The sequence below is a fragment of the Falco peregrinus genome, chromosome 1, assembly GCF_023634155.1.
Source record: "Falco peregrinus isolate bFalPer1 chromosome 1, bFalPer1.pri, whole genome shotgun sequence".
Taxonomy (NCBI): Eukaryota; Metazoa; Chordata; class Aves; order Falconiformes; family Falconidae; genus Falco; species Falco peregrinus.
The window spans coordinates 125,189,899-125,208,974 of NC_073721.1; the positions used below are offsets into that span (position 1 = coordinate 125,189,899).

General features: G+C 39.5%; 1 protein-coding gene across 1 annotated transcript in view; it reads left to right on the plus strand.

Moving 5' to 3' along the window:
• The window catches only part of MAP2K1 (mitogen-activated protein kinase kinase 1), a 40,106-nt gene extending 23,081 nt beyond the window's left edge, over positions 1 to 17,025 (plus strand). Inside the window, exons 4-11 of the mRNA XM_055815801.1 lie at positions 176 to 253; positions 786 to 837; positions 8,651 to 8,775; positions 11,635 to 11,842; positions 12,328 to 12,392; positions 14,043 to 14,104; positions 15,095 to 15,140; positions 16,105 to 17,025. Of these exons, the coding sequence (XP_055671776.1) occupies positions 176 to 253; positions 786 to 837; positions 8,651 to 8,775; positions 11,635 to 11,842; positions 12,328 to 12,392; positions 14,043 to 14,104; positions 15,095 to 15,140; positions 16,105 to 16,218 (750 nt within the window). The 3' untranslated portion in view covers positions 16,219 to 17,025. The remainder of the gene's footprint in view (positions 1 to 175; positions 254 to 785; positions 838 to 8,650; positions 8,776 to 11,634; positions 11,843 to 12,327; positions 12,393 to 14,042; positions 14,105 to 15,094; positions 15,141 to 16,104) is intronic.
• The last annotated feature ends 2,051 nt before the right edge of the window (positions 17,026 to 19,076 follow it).

A 19,076-nucleotide genomic window follows, 5' to 3' on the forward strand; every position in this document is an offset into this window, starting at 1 on the left:
AAACATAAACCTGACTATTTCCTGTTGAAGTGACTTATTTTTTCAGATATGCACCATAACAATGTTAAACATGAAAATCAATGCTTTTTACCTCACCAAATTGAAGCTTCAGTCCTGTCTAAAATGTTTGAGAGTAATTTGATTAAAGCTTGACTATTCAAACATTTATTATTAGGATGGTGGATCCTTGGATCAAGTACTGAAAAAGGCTGGAAGAATTCCAGAGCAGATACTGGGCAAAGTTAGCATTGCGGTAAGTGTGTTTGTAGCTCTTGAAGGCTGGGAGCGGGTACGTGTGTCTTTGTGTGGTAATGCCAGATCCAGGAAGCTGCCACTTCAGGACTGAAGGATGTGGGAGAGAGAAATATTACCGGATTAAGTACGTCACTTGCTTTTAAAAAAGTCAGTCTTTGTAACATGTCATTTGGTAGATCAGGGCATTGGAATGTGTAACACATTCTATTGTGTTTGCTTTGATTTTCTGCTTTTGTATCGGCTGATCCTTCTGGATAAGAACAGAATTAGCACTTCATTAAAATTTTAATTACATGGTTATCTCTTCATATCTATTGTGCAACAAACTCTGTATGCAAAACTTCCAGCAAGATGTTGCTTGACTATCTTTTTCTAGTCTGAGCTAGATGTACAGATTAAAACAACATACTGATTTGCAATGATTACATTTGGGGATTTCTGTCCTGTTGCATTCAGCTGGAATTCTTCTATAGACAAAGCATGCAATTATGTCTTCTGCTTCATAAATTAATTTTTTTATTTGTCTTTAGGTAATAAAAGGACTCACGTATCTGAGAGAAAAGCATAAAATAATGCACAGAGGTGAGATAAAATTTTACATTGTAACTTTTATTGAATATAATTTTTATTCAAGTTACAATACATGCTTTTTCTGTGGTTGGTTCTTTATGGCTCAATATGGCTTTGGTTCAGAGGGTTTTTCTTGGGTGTAAGCAATGTCTGAATTTCTTACTATGACTATCACGTATCTTCAACTTCTGCTATCTTACTGTGGTTTATCTGGGATTATATATTTTTTTTTTTTGCCAGTTTGCTTGCTGGCAGAGTGACTTGGCTGGTTTGGCAGCATGCACTAGAGCTGGCAATCTTAACTTGAGACCAGAAAGAGGTACTTCCTCTGCAGTCAGGATAGGAATATGTTGAAGGACCAGAGTGATTCAGTCTCTATTTCCCTTAATTACCAAATAAGCCTTCCTGCGTTTTCTGGGAAGAGAAGAATGTTTTTTCCACACAAAAAAGTACATGGTAAACTTCTAGGTAAACACAGACAGGTGCAGAAACAGGCTGCAGTCGTGGACAATAGTATGCACTGGAGAAGCTCTCAAACATTTCTACCTGCAGCAATGGCACTAGGTCCAAGTTAACTATTGCCGAGTGTAGCTGCAGGGAGGGCATACTCTGTGTAGTACAGTTGTGGGTATCTTTCTTAAAGAGCACTTGAAATGAGGCAACATGTATGGAGGTAAGCTCTTCATGTAGCTTCCATTCCTGTACTCAGTTGAGACAGAGAAGCCAAAGGCAGTTAAGATACCTATAGATGGGGTTTTGTAGTGGCATAATTAACTCTTCACGAAGAAAAGTATATTTAAAAAGCATTGTCCCACTGTATCTATTTCTTCATCACAACTGCTAGTTTTTTGGTAGTACAGATCTAATAAGGATGGCAACAACAATCTTTGGAAATATTCAAAGTTAAAACCTCTGGCCTAAAATGAATTTGTCAGTTCAACACTTACTATTGCCATTAAAACTTTTAAAAGAAAGTCAGTCTTTCTACCAGCTGTCTTACATTGACATGCTATTTATAGACATCTGTCATGCAGAATTGTATCTCTTTTTATACTTAAATGATTTTAAAAACATGCTGAAGCTATGTAAAATGAGTGTTGCTGCTATACTCCTGCAGTCTTTAGTTAGTTTACCGTAAAATAAATGCACTACCTTATTTTCAGCGTAGTCATCCTTTTTAAAATCCAGCTTTCATTAATTTGTTGCATGTTCCATCAAACAAAGATGACACTTGATATGGTAAAGTAATAAGTTATATTATTCCTGACATGAGTGTAAGTTGAAGGCTGGAGACGGAGAGTTTCATGGTTTCTGTTTGAATGGCACTATTCATTGCGGTGATCGTGCAATGTGTATAAACCATGCCAACTGTTCGGTGAGTTTTGTACCATATGAGATCAATCTTCATATGATAAAAATATCTTCATCAGACACTAATATGTGTCTGAGTTTACATCTGTTGGGCAGACCAAAAAGAGTAATTGGCAATCCTAGCTTATACAATCTGTTGTAGGATCACCTTAGACTGAAGTAGACTGTATTTATTACATGTTTCTATCCTGTTTTATTTTTTTTAAACCATCAAATGTAGCTCCTTTCCAGAGAAAGGAGGCTGGAGTAGGCTGTGAAGATATCTGGTGGTAGTTGTGAAGTCATTTGTCTTTGCATAAAGGAGACTCTTAGGAAAGGAGGTAATATTGGTTTAGGGCGTACTGGAAGAGTTACTGTTGTATTCTGTAGTTCTCAATTCAGCCATAGCAGTGGTTTGTTCCCATGTTGGTCACTTGGCATTTTTGCGTTGTTATTCAGCTGGCTGCTGAGACAGCAAATTTTTTTCCAGTTCTACAGCGTGTAAATCTGATAAATCCAAAATAAAGTTCTCCTGATCTTGTTTAGGTGCAGCTTAACTCACAGTATTTGCAGCATCAGAGATTATACTTTAACTGCATGGACCAACAAAGGTTCCTCTTCTATGTTGCTTCCACTGTTACTGGATTGAAAGTGTCCTGCAGCGTGTAGTTTCATGTAAAAGTTGTGATTCTCATTTTTTCAGCTCAGCTTTCATGCTGTATGCTCTGACAACATCAGGAATACGTGACTTTTATACTTTTTGCAGAAGCTGACATTGAAATGTGTGATGTCTGATAAAGTGGGAGCTAAAATGATATTTTGGAAATTGGTCATGGCTGGTGCTAGCAGCTAAAAGGAAAACCAGTCAGAACAACATTTATGTCTCTTGACACATGGAGCCAAATTTGCTGGCTTCTGTGTTACAGGTTGCCCTTTGTGTGTTATTCATAGACCTCCCATATGTAGGCTGGACCTCATGTGTAAGCTGTCACACTAGACTGTTGCAACTTATGTTTGAGGAGGGCAGTGATTCAGCTTCTCGCACATCAGATTTGAGCGAGATGCTCTCCTGCTGTGTGCAGCTCTCTCCTGGAGGTTGGCTGATGCTCAGCTGTTTACTGGCTGTACTGTTGTGTGGTACTCATGATTAAGGACGGATTGGCAAGTGGAAAAAATGTAATACATGAAAAGTATGTAGAGTGAAATGGTGTCAGTAGGGTTTAGCATTGTCAGAACATGCTTAGATAATGCATGCCTGCACGTTAAATGTGGTTTCAAAATACAAGAATACCATTGTAGATACCAAATAACAGAGAAGTCAGTGTATATTAGATGCTTGGCCTTTTTGTAATAAAAAAGAAAAAAAGCTTCCTATGCTATAATTTTACTTAGGCTTTTTTTAAATTTCTGATGTGTTAAGAGCTCTTGAAGTCAGGTGGCCTTGGGTTAAGGATGCTGCCTAGTGAAGCCAAAATGGAGCCAGGTCTGTAGTACAAGAACAGCAATATGTTACACTAGGAAAACCCTTGTAGTGTAAGTGAAGCTTTTTTTGGCAAAGTCAACGCTTTTCCAGACTGTCTCTTTCTTGAATCCCAGCTGAAATAAATAGTACTAGTACAAGCACATTTGTCCTGGTATAACCGGGTCAGCGTCACTGTGGTGACACAGCTATAATAATCAGATTTCTGTGGTTTACTTTCTTTAGCCCCTATAGTTTGCCCTCGGTGATTATCTAGCACTGCACTGACATAGTGTGACCAACATCTAACATGTACTCTTTGTTCCCCCTCATCCTGTTGCTGGGGAAAAATGTGTGCAGTTGGTGAGCTTGGTTTAATAAAGGTTTTTTGGGGTTGTGTTGTGTTGAGTGTGGGAGACTTAAAAACGAATTATGTCCTCACTAAACATAAGTGCATAGCAACATAAGGCCAAAAAAATTTCTCGGATGTAAAGAGAGCAAGGCTCGTGGTAACTCATTTTCAGGGAGGAATTTATTCCATTACTATATTTTGTTACTTGTGTGTGATATGGCAATACCAGCAAGCTTGTAATACTGACCTGGCCTTTGAGATTACCAGGAAAAGTAGAAGTATGGTGCTGTAAAACATCTTCTAACAGTAAGATGCAAAATGTTGAGTTTATATGCTTTTATTTAAAAAAGGAACTGTTTAGCATGAAAACAGCTGTGTTGCCTACCCAGTAAATAAACACACCATTCTCAATATTTTTGGTTGGGGATTATTTTTTTTTGATGCAATGTAATGCTACAAAATACAAGACTTGCGCAGGGGCAGGAATCTGTGTATGGGATCCCTACTTTGAAACACATAGGTACCCATCTTGGTTTTTGGTTCCTGGACTAGTCTCACCCATTAATGTAGATTTTAACTGAAGTGTTCGTGTCGCTGCTTTTTTTGCACTGTATATAAACCTGGGGAAGAAAAATCAGTTTAAATCAAGTTGTCAGGAGCTTCAGGTAATGCTTTGTTTCTCTAGCTCTTAGTGTTGCAATGAACTGTTCAATAGGCTAAGTGCACGCAGAGCAGTTTAAGACAACCTAATTTTCTTAGGCTATGCAACTTCATCAAAGTACTATTTTTTAAGATCAGAGATTGAGTATCCTCTTTGAATAGAGAGTTGTGAAGTTCTGTATGTTGGTGTAGTTGATGTCATTACTTGTCATTGGACAGCTCAAGGAAGAAGTCATTAGGGCTTGTTAAGGAAGGAATGGAAAATACGGTGGTTTTACAGACCATTAGCTCATCTGGACCGCCACGCTTTGTTTTGGTCCTCCCAGAAAAGACATGATAGAAATTGCAAAACTTCTGGAAAACAAACTGGTGGGATACAAAGCAAGCATAGAAAAGGAAGGGGCAAGGAGCATGACTGTGGTAGATATTTTTACATATTCTGTGAAAGATATTTGTATCAGGGAAAGTCATTGAAAATGCTGCTACTTTGGTCCTATTTACCTTTGTGGTTAATACCAGAAGGCACTAAATAAGGAAAGAAATGTCCTGTAACTAATTATAAAGTATAGTCCTGCAAGTTAAGACACAAACTTTTTTGCTGTATTTTGTCTCTGGTTGAATAAAACTCCTCAAAGTTAATCAGAACATGATTTTAGTTGGTTTCGTGCACAGTCTGGAGTGGGATTTCTTCTGGAAATCCTAGTCTCGCACAGGAAGCGCTTTGTAAGGTTTCTGAATTCCAGCTGCAGCCTGCAACTCCAGGGCAGGAGGTACCCTGCAGCAGGGATGCTGTCAGTGGTCTGTTCTAGTGTGTTAATTCCTGGAGTATTCTTAGGAGATCCTGGTTTAGGGGAATTGAAATTGGTTGGAAGATTCCGATAATGTGCTGCAAGACAAATATGTTCTCAAGTGTCTGGCTACCCAGTAACTTTTGTACAAAAAGAAATTCTTCCTGATGGTGTTACGATGAAGTCCAGGGCCACCTTTCTTTCAGAATGAGCTAGGTTTGTGCCTGTGGGGGCGAGCAGGGCTCAGCAGAGGAGGCGTGCCTCTTACAGAGATTACAGGGCATCCTGTAAATCCTGGGAACTTCTTTGTATTAATTAGCTCCCTTTTTAGGGTCATGTATCCATCCCTCTGGACCGGCTAAGGACTTCTCTAGAATTACACTGCTCGTGTTTCTGGGTTGTCTGGGATGATACATGAAATGTCCTTTCACTTTACTTAAAACTTAAATACTTACCTGGCACACTTGGTTTTCCTTTCTAGATTTGTCAGTTTCTTGCAAGTTACAGCATACGTTTTGAAGGATGCCTTGGCATCCCTATTCCATTTGGTAATAAAAATCCCTGGTTTCCAGAGGAACTGCTTAAGTGCTCAGACACTCTGGAGTTGCATAATGTGCTACATTTAGAGGTGTGGAAAGACAGCAGCCTTCTAAACATCACGCTCTGATTGCAGTGGGCACCTTGAGAGGAAACTGAAAATGGAGAGGGAAAGGCAAGTTTATATAAAACTCCAGTAAGGAGTCATGATTTGCTGTGCTATTGTAAGAAAGGTACAGTGTGGGATTATCAGCTGTAGAAACACTGAAGGTAAAAGTTAAATCTTCAAAAGACCAGGTGGATTCTAGAGTACATAAGATGCTTATAAAGAGAAATGTCGTTTGGTTCACTGACAGTGGAATGCTAACCTTATTTTTTTGCCATTTAATTGTGAACTTGAAGTATTCATGAGCTGTAGAGATAAGCAAAGATTTATGTCTTTGTTCTCAGTTGAGAACTAGTAGATGTGCATAGATAAGCAGTACAAATCTAGAGGCCGTATCTAATAATTTGTTCAGGCTGTGCAGTGCTTCCAGTGTGTTTTGCAAACCTCATTCTTTCCACCTTGCTTTTACACAGAACTTCAGGCGCAGGTTCCTGTGTAGCTGGGAATCTCTAATCCCTGCTGACTGCTTCACTGCACCATCTGCTTGTTTTCTGGTTTTGGCTTCCCCCCACACACACCCCCCCAGCCCCCGCTAAGATTTTAAACTGGGAAATCAAACTTCTGGACTGGATTCTTCCTTTTTGTTGTGAACTGTACTTGTCATGAAGTCTCTACAAGTAGTCAAAACTTGCAGAAGGTTCAGCTGCATGCTCAGAAGGCCTCCAAAACATCCCTTCACTGAGGACCTATTTTGAGTTAACTAGTACGTAACGTTCTGTTTCCTGCCTAGTAAACAGCTCCACAGACTGCCCAGTACCTCTGCTGCTCGCACAGGAGGGAAGTCTGTTGAGCAGAGCAGTGTTTGTAAGCCAGTTACTTTCCTAGGGATGGGCAGTTAAGGGTATGTGTAAAATATGTGCCCATATTCTTACCCCTCCGTGAGATTCCGCTTGCAAAAGCAGCTAGGATTTTCTTTGTGGTAGAAGATGTACGCAGGCATGAATTCTTCAGCGTTAAGGGCCAGGGAGTCGTTTGTGTTAGATCACTGTGTGGATTTTCTGTGGGCTGATGATTGCTCCAAGCGAAGTGGACAAGCTGTAGACTCGAAGACCTTGTATATGAACAGATAATCACGAAAAACCCCTGTTTCCAGTGTGCCTGGGCAGTTTCAGTTACCTAGAGAGGTGATGTCAGGAACCAGAAAATGCAGCTGCAGTTTCTCAAAGTAGGTAACTTCAGTCCAGCTTTGTTTTGTTCTTTAAAAGGGGGCTGGGGGAGGAACAGCTGAAATACAGTTTTGTCTTTGTTTCCAATCTCCACGGATCTTGTTCAGTGAGGCATAGCTTTCTGCATGGAGATCTTTTTCCAGTGATGAGGAGTCACATTAGTATCATCTTTCCAGGGACATCCTGTTGACATCACAAACTAAGGTCAGTTCCTCAGCTGCTGAAATGAAGTATTAAAAACTAAAAAGCAAATGAAAATACGCTACAGGCTACAGACTTCTGGCTCTGCTCTCAAACAGCAGAGTCTAAAGTGAAATTCTAATAGGCTGAACTGACCTTTCTTCAAAACCGATTTATAGTATCCTTTTTTCTGTAGCATTAATTTGCAAATGTGAGCTGTTGATTAATTATCTCAATAATGCATTGGTAATGACCAGCTAAGCCACAAGCTGTATTTAAAAGAACCCCAAACTTCTTCCAGCTATAAAAGAAATACTAAACAACTGTTCTCTGTACCTTTGCATTCACAAAGAGCTGTTATTAGTTGCTTAGCTACCAGTGACCCTTCTTAAATTTCCATTTAGAAAAAGTGATGAATTCAAAATCATGAGGGGGTTCTATCACAGGTAAAAATCTCTAAGTATATTAACTGCAGAATTTCAATAATAAGATGATTATTTTTTCAGAGCTTTAAACAACAACAAACAAACAAAACCAAGATCACTCACTGCCCCCACCCCCCAAAAAAACTCTCAAACCCCAACAACCCCAAAAAAACGCAAACAAGCAAAACCCAGGACAGCAAGAACACACTCAATGTTTTGCTAAAGGATGATTTATGCTTTGTATATATATATGAAGACTAAGTTAGGGCTGATTATGTGGCTGCTGTAGTTCATTGACCTTTTAAAAATAAATGTGTAGGGCCTCTTTACTGATCATTTCTAGGCAAAAGAACATCATTAAAGAGGAGTTATGCTGACATACGCTTTCAGATTTATCTCAAATGTTAGTCACTGCAAAGAGGGTGTAGATGCCCAAACCATAATATTTGAAAGCCAAGAAACAGGATGAAATCAAAACTTAAAACTAACAGGCTTTTTGCACTTTTAACTTAATAAATTTATTTTTATTTATCTGTAGTTAAATAGAGAGCCTGTGAAATGGACCTGGGTAGGGAACCAAATCTCTTCTCTGAGTATTCCCAGAGAAGGGATAGAATTGTGCCGTAGTTAGAAGGGAAACAAAGGGAGACACATGGTAATTCTCACCTTTCATGTTACTTTCATTGTCAAACTTCCCATTTTTTCTATTATAAATATATATCATCCATTCATTTTTTTCCAGATGTTAAACCATCTAACATTTTGGTAAACTCTAGAGGTGAAATCAAGCTTTGTGATTTTGGTGTCAGTGGACAACTGATAGATTCTATGGCAAACTCGTTTGTTGGCACACGCTCCTACATGTCTGTAAGTACAGATTTTATAGCTTTGAGTTTACTATACATTATGGTAGAGTTATCACATTTCCAGTAATCAAACAAGAAACCAACTATTGCCGTTACTACTGCTGTCATAGTCAAGTGCTTCCGGCATTCCAGGAATATTCCAGTGTCATATCAGATTGTGCGTGGGGGTAAGGAACCGTTGAAAGAAAAGACAAGCAACGTGTGGAATATTTTATAACATTACGAGAGAGATGCAGTTGTCTACACTGCAGAATCAAATCGGTTAATGCATTTGGGGTTTGTGTACATGTGTCTGCAAAAAAGCCAAGTATTTTTAGCTTGCTTTCCTTGTGAAGTGTGGTTCTCCTTCCACTTCAGCATTTTGCTGCAGTCACTTACGTAGGCAAGCTGCTGCCTCACTAGCGATCCTGTTGTGTCTCTCCCTGGGATCCAACACAGCTGCAGCAAGAAGAGAAAGCATGGGAGTGGCTAGTGTGGACAAGGCCACAGCAGCTAATCTGAGACTGTTTACAGGGTGTTCTTTATTCCTGTATAGGAGGAATACCTTGAAACTTGCTCCTCAGATGAACTACGCATTATGTGAAAGTCAGAGTTAATGGAATAACAGGTCTCTTATTCTAAACTGCACGCCTTGTTCAGCATACAGCCAATTAACTTGTGCAATCAGAGTGTTCAGAGGTTCTGCTCTGATTGAAACCGTGTGGGCTTAAACTTTAAAGGAGAAAAGCATAATAATGCTGCTTCTGCTCAGCATGGGACCTACATTTCAACATCTCTTCTTTTTGTCATTTAATATTGGTGAGATACTTGAAGTAAAACTGTGGCTTATGTTCCCACATACATCTAGGGGCTGCTGTTATTTAGCAAAAAAATCACAGCTCCATCTCTTTTAGGCCCTTGACATCCAGCTGGCTTTCCCTTTTTCTTCTAGTAGAAGGAATGAGAGCAAAGTGCTTTCTACCTTCCATTTTCAATTCATTGTTTTTACAGACTGAGATTTAGTTTTGCTCTCTGTCATCATATGTCACAGACCAAGCCACGATGGAGACTTTATTCTTTTTGATAGTGTCTCAAATACCTGTTCTTGTAGTATGTCCCTTAGCATTTTTTTTCAAATAACAGCTATAGGATTGTTATGTGCCGAACAACATCCTGTGCTACCATCTGAAGGTGTGTACAATCAACATTTAACTTGAACATGTTTTCTAGATTTAAAATATTTTTGTGTAACTAGTACTCTGTGTGTGTTCTGCTTTTTCTCATCCACTCACTTCTTCCTTTACACTTATATTTATGAAAATGTATTGTGTGTCTTTGGTTTTGGGTATCTTTATCCATTGTTCAGCAATTGTGTAGTTTATCCAGATGGCTTTGGAACTAGTTGAGGTGGGACACTGAAGAAAGCTCAAATATAATCTCGGTAATTGTTAAAAAATTAATGTAACACTATCACCCATTATGGCAGAGGGAAGAGGCTTTACAGTAATGCTGTATTCTTACGTTCTGCAAGTTTCAAATTACATACATGTACACATATAGTTTGGCAAGAATCTCCATCATTTTGGTAAAATATGAGCTTGATCTTTTAAAAGAGAACAGAAAAGCAAAGTTAGTGTTTTCTTTGAGAAGCCTTAGAACAGATTCAAGGATGATGTAGATTGATGTATTAAAAAATGTATTGCAGAAACCATTCAGTACTCAGTGTAGGACTGATAAAGCAAGAGCAAAAACTAAGCCAAAGGAGTTAGTTAAGGACTAATCTTATGTGTTATATTTTAGGCAGAAACAGAAAATGGTTGTGTTGACCAAAACTGAGTATCTGTGGAACAATGTGATTGGAATATCCACATATGGTTTTAATCATGATTCAGCTGACCAAAAAAAAAAAAAAATCCCGTACCTGAATATTGTTCCAGTGTTCAAGTCTCCTAAAGAGGATACAGAATATACTTCTAGCTGTCTCTTACCTGCATAAGTTTTAGTGATACTTACATCAGCATGTGCTTATTATCTATCTAGAATTTGTTTGTTCCTTTTCAGTTTTGTTTTTTTTTCCTGAGAAAAAAATTTAAGCCTCTTGCCTTTTTGTTTGTCAGGCCAGAATGTGCAAGCGATTAAGCTGGCAGAACACATGTTTATCTTCCTATCTGGTACATATATTTTTCAATAATTATACCTCCAGGAAAGGTCTGTGCCCTACATAATGCTTTATCATTCAATTTGTATGTTATGTTTCATTATTATTTTGCTGGATTATAGAGCTCAACAGTTTGTTTAGAAATTACTTGTTTATGGATCTAAAATGGCAGTATGCATGCATATAATAGTCCTTGCATCGATGCATTTCTGCTATAGGGAGCTATGCGAACGGTATTGGCTGGAAAGTGTCACAAACCACAAGATTATTACTAGAGTACTGGGTCACTTTTAGACCCATATAAAATCAATAAAGTTACTTTCCCTCTCCTTCCCACAGCAGAAAACCAAGAACAGCTTCTCAGAGAAACCAGGTGAATCTTTAGTTGCCCATACTAGTTTTGCTTTTTTTGCTTTTTAATTATCCCATCATTAATAGTTGTAACATTTAGATATTATGCTAAAGAAATAAAACATCAACATAATAGCATCAGTTTTAAAAAGTCTCAAAGTAATTTGCAGTGGTGGTATGCAGTGTTTGTGGAACTTTTGGAACTCCAGATGATATATTTTAAAGAAAAAGATCAATAAGTCACTGGAATGTTACGCTAACAATTTGGGGTTTCATCCTTCATTTTATCTAGGCTGTTGCTGAATGCAGTCTTTTGCTTTCTTGTTACAATACTGTCTCTCCTCCCATTTGTTTTATATTATTATTTTGTAGCCGGAAAGACTACAGGGAACTCATTATTCAGTGCAATCAGATATATGGAGTATGGGGTTGTCACTGGTAGAAATGGCTATTGGCAGATACCCGATTCCTCCTCCTGACTCGAAGGAGCTTGAGTTAATGTTTGGCTGCCCAGTGGAGGGAGATTCTCCAGTCACAGAGACCTCGCCCAGGCAAAGAACTCCTGGTCGACCAGTGAGCTGTAAGTTACAACAACTCTTTTCCAGTACCCTCCTTTGTCAAGTTAAAGGTCTTCCTTACCCAGTACTGGTCTGCAGTGTGGCTTTAAACTTTAAAAAAGAAAAAAATCAGGATTGTATTGGGCACCTGGCTCAGTCTCACTATGAGGAGGTACCTGACGGTCAAGGACCAGAGATCCTTTAGTTAACTGAGTGTTCGCAAGCACCATTAAGATCCCAGTCTATTGTAATGGTTCATGTCTCTTAAGATGCAGTGCTGATCAAAGTACAGTAGGATGATTCCTAGTGAAGGTTATGGTTTGGATCAGACCTGGAAACGATGTTGTCTTGCATTAAAGTCTTTCCCTGTTGCTGTTCCTTTTTTCCCCTGTAAATTTACTGGATGCCATGTAGGAATAGAGTGAGTATCTGACTTAGCTTCCTAAAACACCCCTACCATGGAAGGAGAGTAACGCTGTATTTTTTCACTTCTACGATTTCTTCTTAGCCTATGGACCAGACAGCAGACCCCCAATGGCAATCTTTGAACTTCTTGATTACATCGTCAATGAGGTAATTGGCGATTTGCACTTGTACTAATACAATTGTATATTTTTAAGTATCCCAGAATTGAGGGGCTATGGGGTTAGTGTTAGGATAAGCCAGGTCTTCTGCTCTTTTTATTGCTGCAGTGTGAGAGAGACATCCTTGTTATTTGTGTTGGCTTGATTTTAAATTACATCCAGGAAAAATCTAGTTCATTGTTCTGCATCAGTTAAGTAGGTTTATATGCATTTTTCCAGCCTGCATCATGCAACCTGTTAGGCAACTCAATAGCAAACAGTATGGTCAAGCATATACAAAACTTTTTTTTTTAACTTGTTTTAGTCTTATGAACAGCCTAAGTGATAATACTGTATTTTTCAAATAGTTAAGCTGCAAGGCTAGTTAACAAAGACTATCAATTCTAAAATACCAGTCTGTTTCCAGTATTTTCACAAGTGCTACTGAAATTGATGTGACTTCCCTGCTTCTGTCCTTTGTGGGGGCAGGGGGAAGCATGCTTATGTTAGCTGTGGTTTGTAACAGCTGGATAACATTGTTCCAGGTGAATGAATTATAAAGTCTGATGCACCTAGTTAAAAAGCACAGTTGGTGTGCAGGTCACTGCAAATAATGTTGCTTATGCTACTGTACATGTACTGATAAATTGCTTCATTTCCTTGCACAATTCTCCTCTCACATTACAAACCTGTTTTGATATATATTTAATAGAGTTAGCATTGGATTACTTAAAATATTATGGTCCCGTGTTTGGAGCGTCCCTGGGGGGGGCAGTTTAAGATGAAAAGCTGTGATAGTTGAGAATTTGGCACGATTATCTTCTGTAGCCTTTACTGTAGGGCAAGCAATATTCAGCATGAACTGCTGCATCCAACAAAGCCTGTACCGCAGGGGTAACGGAAAGCAGGCCACATCTCAACTCTGTACATACAAGTAACTGGTGTGTAAGTGCTTGCAGGACCCATGGTGTAAGCATGAAAAGTTAACTCTTGACCATATAGGAAATGTCATGGAGCAGAAGACAGTAATACACAGTTCTACACAGTATCTTTCCTGTCTTCATCAGAATTATTTTTCAATTCAGAACCTGAACAAACTCATTCCCTGGGACAGCATATTTAGATCAAAAGGATTATGAAGCTAATGATGTGCAGGGCATCTTCCCGATCCCAAACCTGAGATTAGTAGCAAAGAGAATAACAGTGCTAATCACTGCCAGCTGCTCTGAGCCTTCTTTAATGACAGCTCAAGGCTGTTAACCCCATTCAGGTGTGTTTATGGAAAAAAACCCCACCACATACAAAACCCAACAAAAACCGTAGAAACTAGCTCTGGTCTGATTTGTTACTGAAACACCTAAACTCCACCAGCTGTGAGACTAATAACCCAAATTAGTCAGTAATAAACTCAGCATCTTTACTTTTATAAATCCTGTGACAGCATGTCCTTTATTCGTAAGTATGGAGGCTGAAGCCTGCCTGACTTCTGTTTCAGAGCTCAGCTTTAAAAGGCGGCCTGGGTAGCGTAGGGCTTCGCAGCTTTACCCAGATGTAGGACATATTATTGGTAGATCTCTGGGTAGGTTGTGCATCATCATGTATTAGTTATGCTGAATGACTGCTGTGGGTTTTGTTTTTTTTTTTTTTAATTTATTTTTAGCCACCTCCAAAACTGCCCAATGGTGTGTTTGGCTCTGAATTTCAAGATTTTGTTAACAAATGGTGAGTATTTTCTCTATGGCTAAGTTGTGAAGGGCACATTTGGGATCAGCCCTGCTGCATTACTTTATCAATATCAATCAGTGGGAGTCCCTGCTTGTAGGCCATGGCAAATGGAAAGTCATTTCAATTAGCATAATCCTCTTTCTGTGACTGTTGATGTGACTAAAGCTCATTTTACAGGCACCAGCTTGACAGCATATACATCCAAAGAGAATCCCAAAGCTGAGAGATGTTCCGCTTTTTTTAAGATGCAATGTCTGCTTCTGTGCAATTTGGAGTACTTCCTCAGTATTGAAGGCCCCGTAGTACTTGGGGACCCTGATCATACAGCACATTTCTAAAGCAGAATCCTTACTTCTAAGGTTAACCTTTGCAGCGACTGTCCCATATGATGCAGAAGTCTTTCAGGATCCAGATGTGTTTTCTTTCCCAGTCCTTCCCTGAACTAACATCTTTATCACAGCAGTCGTTCTCCCATCTGTGTACTTTTCCAGTTGTACTTCAGTGGTACCAGCACTGAACCAGTTTATCCAGTGCTGAGGGAGGCAGTTCATTGCAGTTTGAAATGTTAGTTTATATATTAAAAGCTATGTATGTGTATTTACTGTTTCCAAAAGGAATAAGTTACACAATATTTGTGCTTGATACTGAGCTTGAGAAGACTTGAGTAAAAGAAACTTGAGGAGTAAAGTAGCTCATATGGTTGAGTTCTTGTTTAAATAGGAATTGGATCTCTGCAGTTTGTTGTAGACCTTCCTTCCTGCCCCACCGACCAGTACTGGACAACTCAGGATTTCATACCTCTAGCTATACCTGTGAAACCTACAGGGGGGGACTGCGTACAGACCCCAATCCGTGTGTGCGAGGCACTACGTTACCTGCTGCTTTTATCTAGAGTGGTAGCTGCTTCAGGACAGGGCAGTACACCAGCATGAGACAACTTTGAAAGATAATAGCGTGTAACTTGTGTAACACTTTCTGTTTTCCCAGTTTAATTAAAAATCCTGCTGAGAGAGCTGATTTGAAGCAGCTGATGGTAAGTGAAAGCTCATAACTTGAACTAAGAGCACTCTTGCATGCAGGGTGGGTTCCTCAGCTGACCTGAGATCAGGATCGGAGCATATGGCCTGGTGTCATTTGTGGTCATTGACACAAGCAGCTCAAACCGTTTGAGGAGGGGCTGCAGGCTTCCACACACTCCTAGAACAGGGGCTGTCAAGGAGATGAAAAGTGGTGGGTTGGAGTCTGCCATTTGGTAATTACAGTGAGTATATGACCTAATGCTGTTAAATTAATTAGCAAAATAATTCTTTCTTGAGTTTATTAGCCAATAATAAAGTATATAGATTAGTACTTCTAGGAGGATGGAAGAAGAAAATTCGCCATACCTTATGGACTAGTTAAATACATTTTTATTATCCATTGTGAAATGCTATTTGCCTTTTTCTCATCAGCTTTGTCTTGCAAAATCTTTAGAACTACTAGACACAAACAAATCCTGCATCTTTTCTGCATGAAATGACCTTATCTGTTTCAGTGGATCTTTTCACAGCCTTAAGTGTAATGCTAAGGCTTAAGTTTTACTGCAGAAAATCAAGTTTGCCCTGCCCTGACCCTGCTGTACAATATGGGTGCAAAATGCAATCAGACTTGTATGACAAAAAGCCTTTCTGTGCACAGGCAAACATTTTCCAGAGTATTACCTTAAGTGGCTGAGTCACATCCTTATCGCATACTGCGGTGTGAGTATTCTGCAATAGGCACTGTGTAGGCAGTATTCCTCTGGAATACTTTGCGATGTGTACATTTCTTATGCTGTTACGTTATGTTATTGCTGGAATCCTGCAGAAAAGCTCTACTGGGCACTTCATGTGGTTTGCCAGATGTTATAGCTGGCTTGAATACCGAAAGTGAACTGGACTTACTGTATTTCATGTTCTTCCACATAATTATTTAACAGATTGAGTGCTTGACTAATACTGTTGTTCTCCTCTGCTCAGATTCACGCTTTCATTAAGAGATCTGAAGCGGAGGAGGTGGATTTTGCGGGGTGGCTTTGTTCAACCATAGGCCTTAACCAACCGAGTACACCCACGCATGCTGCTGGAGTCTGAATATGGAAGAGCAAATCCTGTACTGTACATCTGTTAACAACAATGCTATTTTGGTCCTATTTCCTCAGCTTGTACCTGTTCAAACATGTATTTCACCTCTTAAGGAAGAATGTCTTTATAGCATGTGCCAAATGGTTTTAAATTTTGTCATAAACTAATTGGTATTGTATTGGATTACCTACGTTTACTGACCAAAAATGTAAGATGTTTAAGTTACAGTGCTTGCTGATTTTAAGTGATTATGGATATTCTTTCTTAATGAAAATATCACTGGGGGTGTTTACCCCCAGCTTGTTTGAACTTTATTGAGATTCTTTGTAAATCGTTGGTACTTCAATCATGCTTACCTGATCTCCTACGCAGAAAGGGTTAGGGATGCTCTAAAACTGTATCTGTCGAGCATGCTTCTGCTGCTGCCAAACTGTATCTGAAAGTTAGGCCTAAATGGTTCCAGTTTTGCTGTTGTTAGAGATCTCTCTTTCTAAGTAAAGAAGAAAAGAGCTCTGCATTTCTTGGAATGTACAGGGCAATATTCTAATTGTAGACTTGTTCATATTTCTATATTTATTTTTAAAACATATCATCATACTTGGATTTAGTGATGTATGTCTTTCTAATTGATTTTTAAAAGTTAGTTCTTGGAAGTGTCCTACGGAATCAAGACAAAGATCCAGGCAGTTTGCTTTCTTTTAACCTAAAGTTTCATGACAACTGTGTTTGGTGTCTAAAGTGTATGAAGATTCTCTATTGTTTTATTCTCTCGGATGTTTAGCAATGGGTTCTCTTAATAAATATATTATCATGTAACTTGCCAAAGCCTTTTTTTAGAACTGGAAAACTTCACCAAAGCCTTAGTCCAAAGTCATTGCTGCATTACACACCCTTTTGTCTTTTTCCACAGCCGTGCAACATCCCCCGTTCCCAGAGGTACAAGATTGTGTGTGTAAAATGAGAGTGTGAGATGGGGCTTGAGGTGGTGGCCATTGAGTGTGTTCATACCTGGCGTAGTGGGTGTCTGTGGGCTGTCAGAGGGAAGCCAGACCGCAGAGGTTCTGTTCTGTACAACTGGTACAGCAGCACTTGATGCTCAGTGTGGTGCTGGAACCCCCACGTAGGGTGTGACAGGCGTTTCCCTGGGGCAAGCCAGCACTGTGGCATAGAACATGGGAATGGTGTGATCTGCCCAGCCAGGGAACGGCCTGCTTGCCTGCATCTCATTAACCATGGGTGTTTGTACTGCGCTCATTTCTTCAGCTTATTTTTTTTCAGAAGACTGTCAGCAGCAGTACAGCAACAGCTATGAGCAACGGACCGGGGAGAGGCAGGCGCAGCTGTGTCCTCAGCACAATGCCCTGCTCCTGTAACAGCCTTGCTGAGCAGCTCTATAAAAAGTTCAGCTCCTTGAAAGGATGTTTCAGACAAGGAAATGGCTGAAGTTCTTTCCTAAAAGGAATCGCCATCAGTCTAGATGTGAACTTCCACTGGGCCTTACTGTATCGAGTAGCAGAGAGGGATAGAGTAGCCCTCAACCCATCGACAGAGGAAATGACTCATTGACACATCCAAGGTTTGCTTCAGCTCCTCCTCACTTGAATGTGACTGGTGGTGGTAGTGACACAGCTGTACAGTGCTTGATTTAAATCTGTCCTGGGTTTTATATGTGAATTACACTAACACACAGAACAACTACACCAGTACTTTTTACTACTCTGTCAAAGAAATATGCAGTATGTGAAAAATATGCTTTCAGAGATTTAACTCCCATTTTACTGGTCTGTTACACAGATGGCAGTTAACTGGAACGCTGCAAGCGCTGTTACGCAGTTATACGTAGTAGGACACCAGGAAAAGTACTTTATTCCAATGTGCAATAGAACTGGTCTGTTTTAATCCAAAAGACTCATTCACAGAAGGCAGCAGGAGGTATATCCATGAAAACTACTCTGGACCCTGCTAGGGACAAGTAATGTTTTTCAACAGTCAAATTTAGCCTTTGGAGCTGAAACGTGTGAAGGATGGAGAGCCTGGCTGCTGAGCTCCTTCAAACCAGCTCTTTGCACACATGCTGTCAAAGAATTATTTCATGCTTGAAGCTGTAACATTTTCACCTTGGACTTTTGGAGGGTTTTTTTACTACCTGTCAGTCTTGTGAAAGCTTTGCTACATCTTTTGCACTCATGCTCTAAGCTCCTTTAAGACACGCAGGATTGTCGAAGAACAATTAGTCTTTAGTACAGGATCAAGCTACATTTAGTTTCTATCGCTGCAAACCGAATCCGAGCCAAATAAACAATCTCTCCTCAGACAATGGCAGGTGCTCACTGCAAGTTGAATCCAAGTCTGATCACACCCACCGTGCCTGATGCTTTTCAACATTCCTTTCCTGTTCTTGGAATACTAACACTCTTCTGAAGTTTGCTTTTATTTTCTCTGAGTGATGCCAGAGACAGCAACAGCACCTTTAGATACTGGTAAGGCAGCTGACAAAGTGGCTGAGTTAGAATATTACTTTTATTGTTTGCTTTTTATTGGCTTAACAGTTTAGGTTTCTGTGCTTTTTTTTTAAAAAAAAAAAAGTCTTTAAGAACTGATAAAATTTTAACCCCCTGCACCACATGGTGTCTGTACTCTGCGCGATGAAAGAAGGTATTCTCTGTCGGTAAGAGGAGCACTGGCTCATCACCTAACCACTGAAGAAATCACAGAGGAGACTTCACATCACTTTCCATTTTATAGCTAAGTTCCTGAACTACCGCTAGTCCTCCTTGATGATAATTTAAAAGCAGAAGGTAGATTTCTGAAATTACTTTGAGGAAAAAAGAAAATAACACTGATTTAAAAATATTAGTTCTGTATTA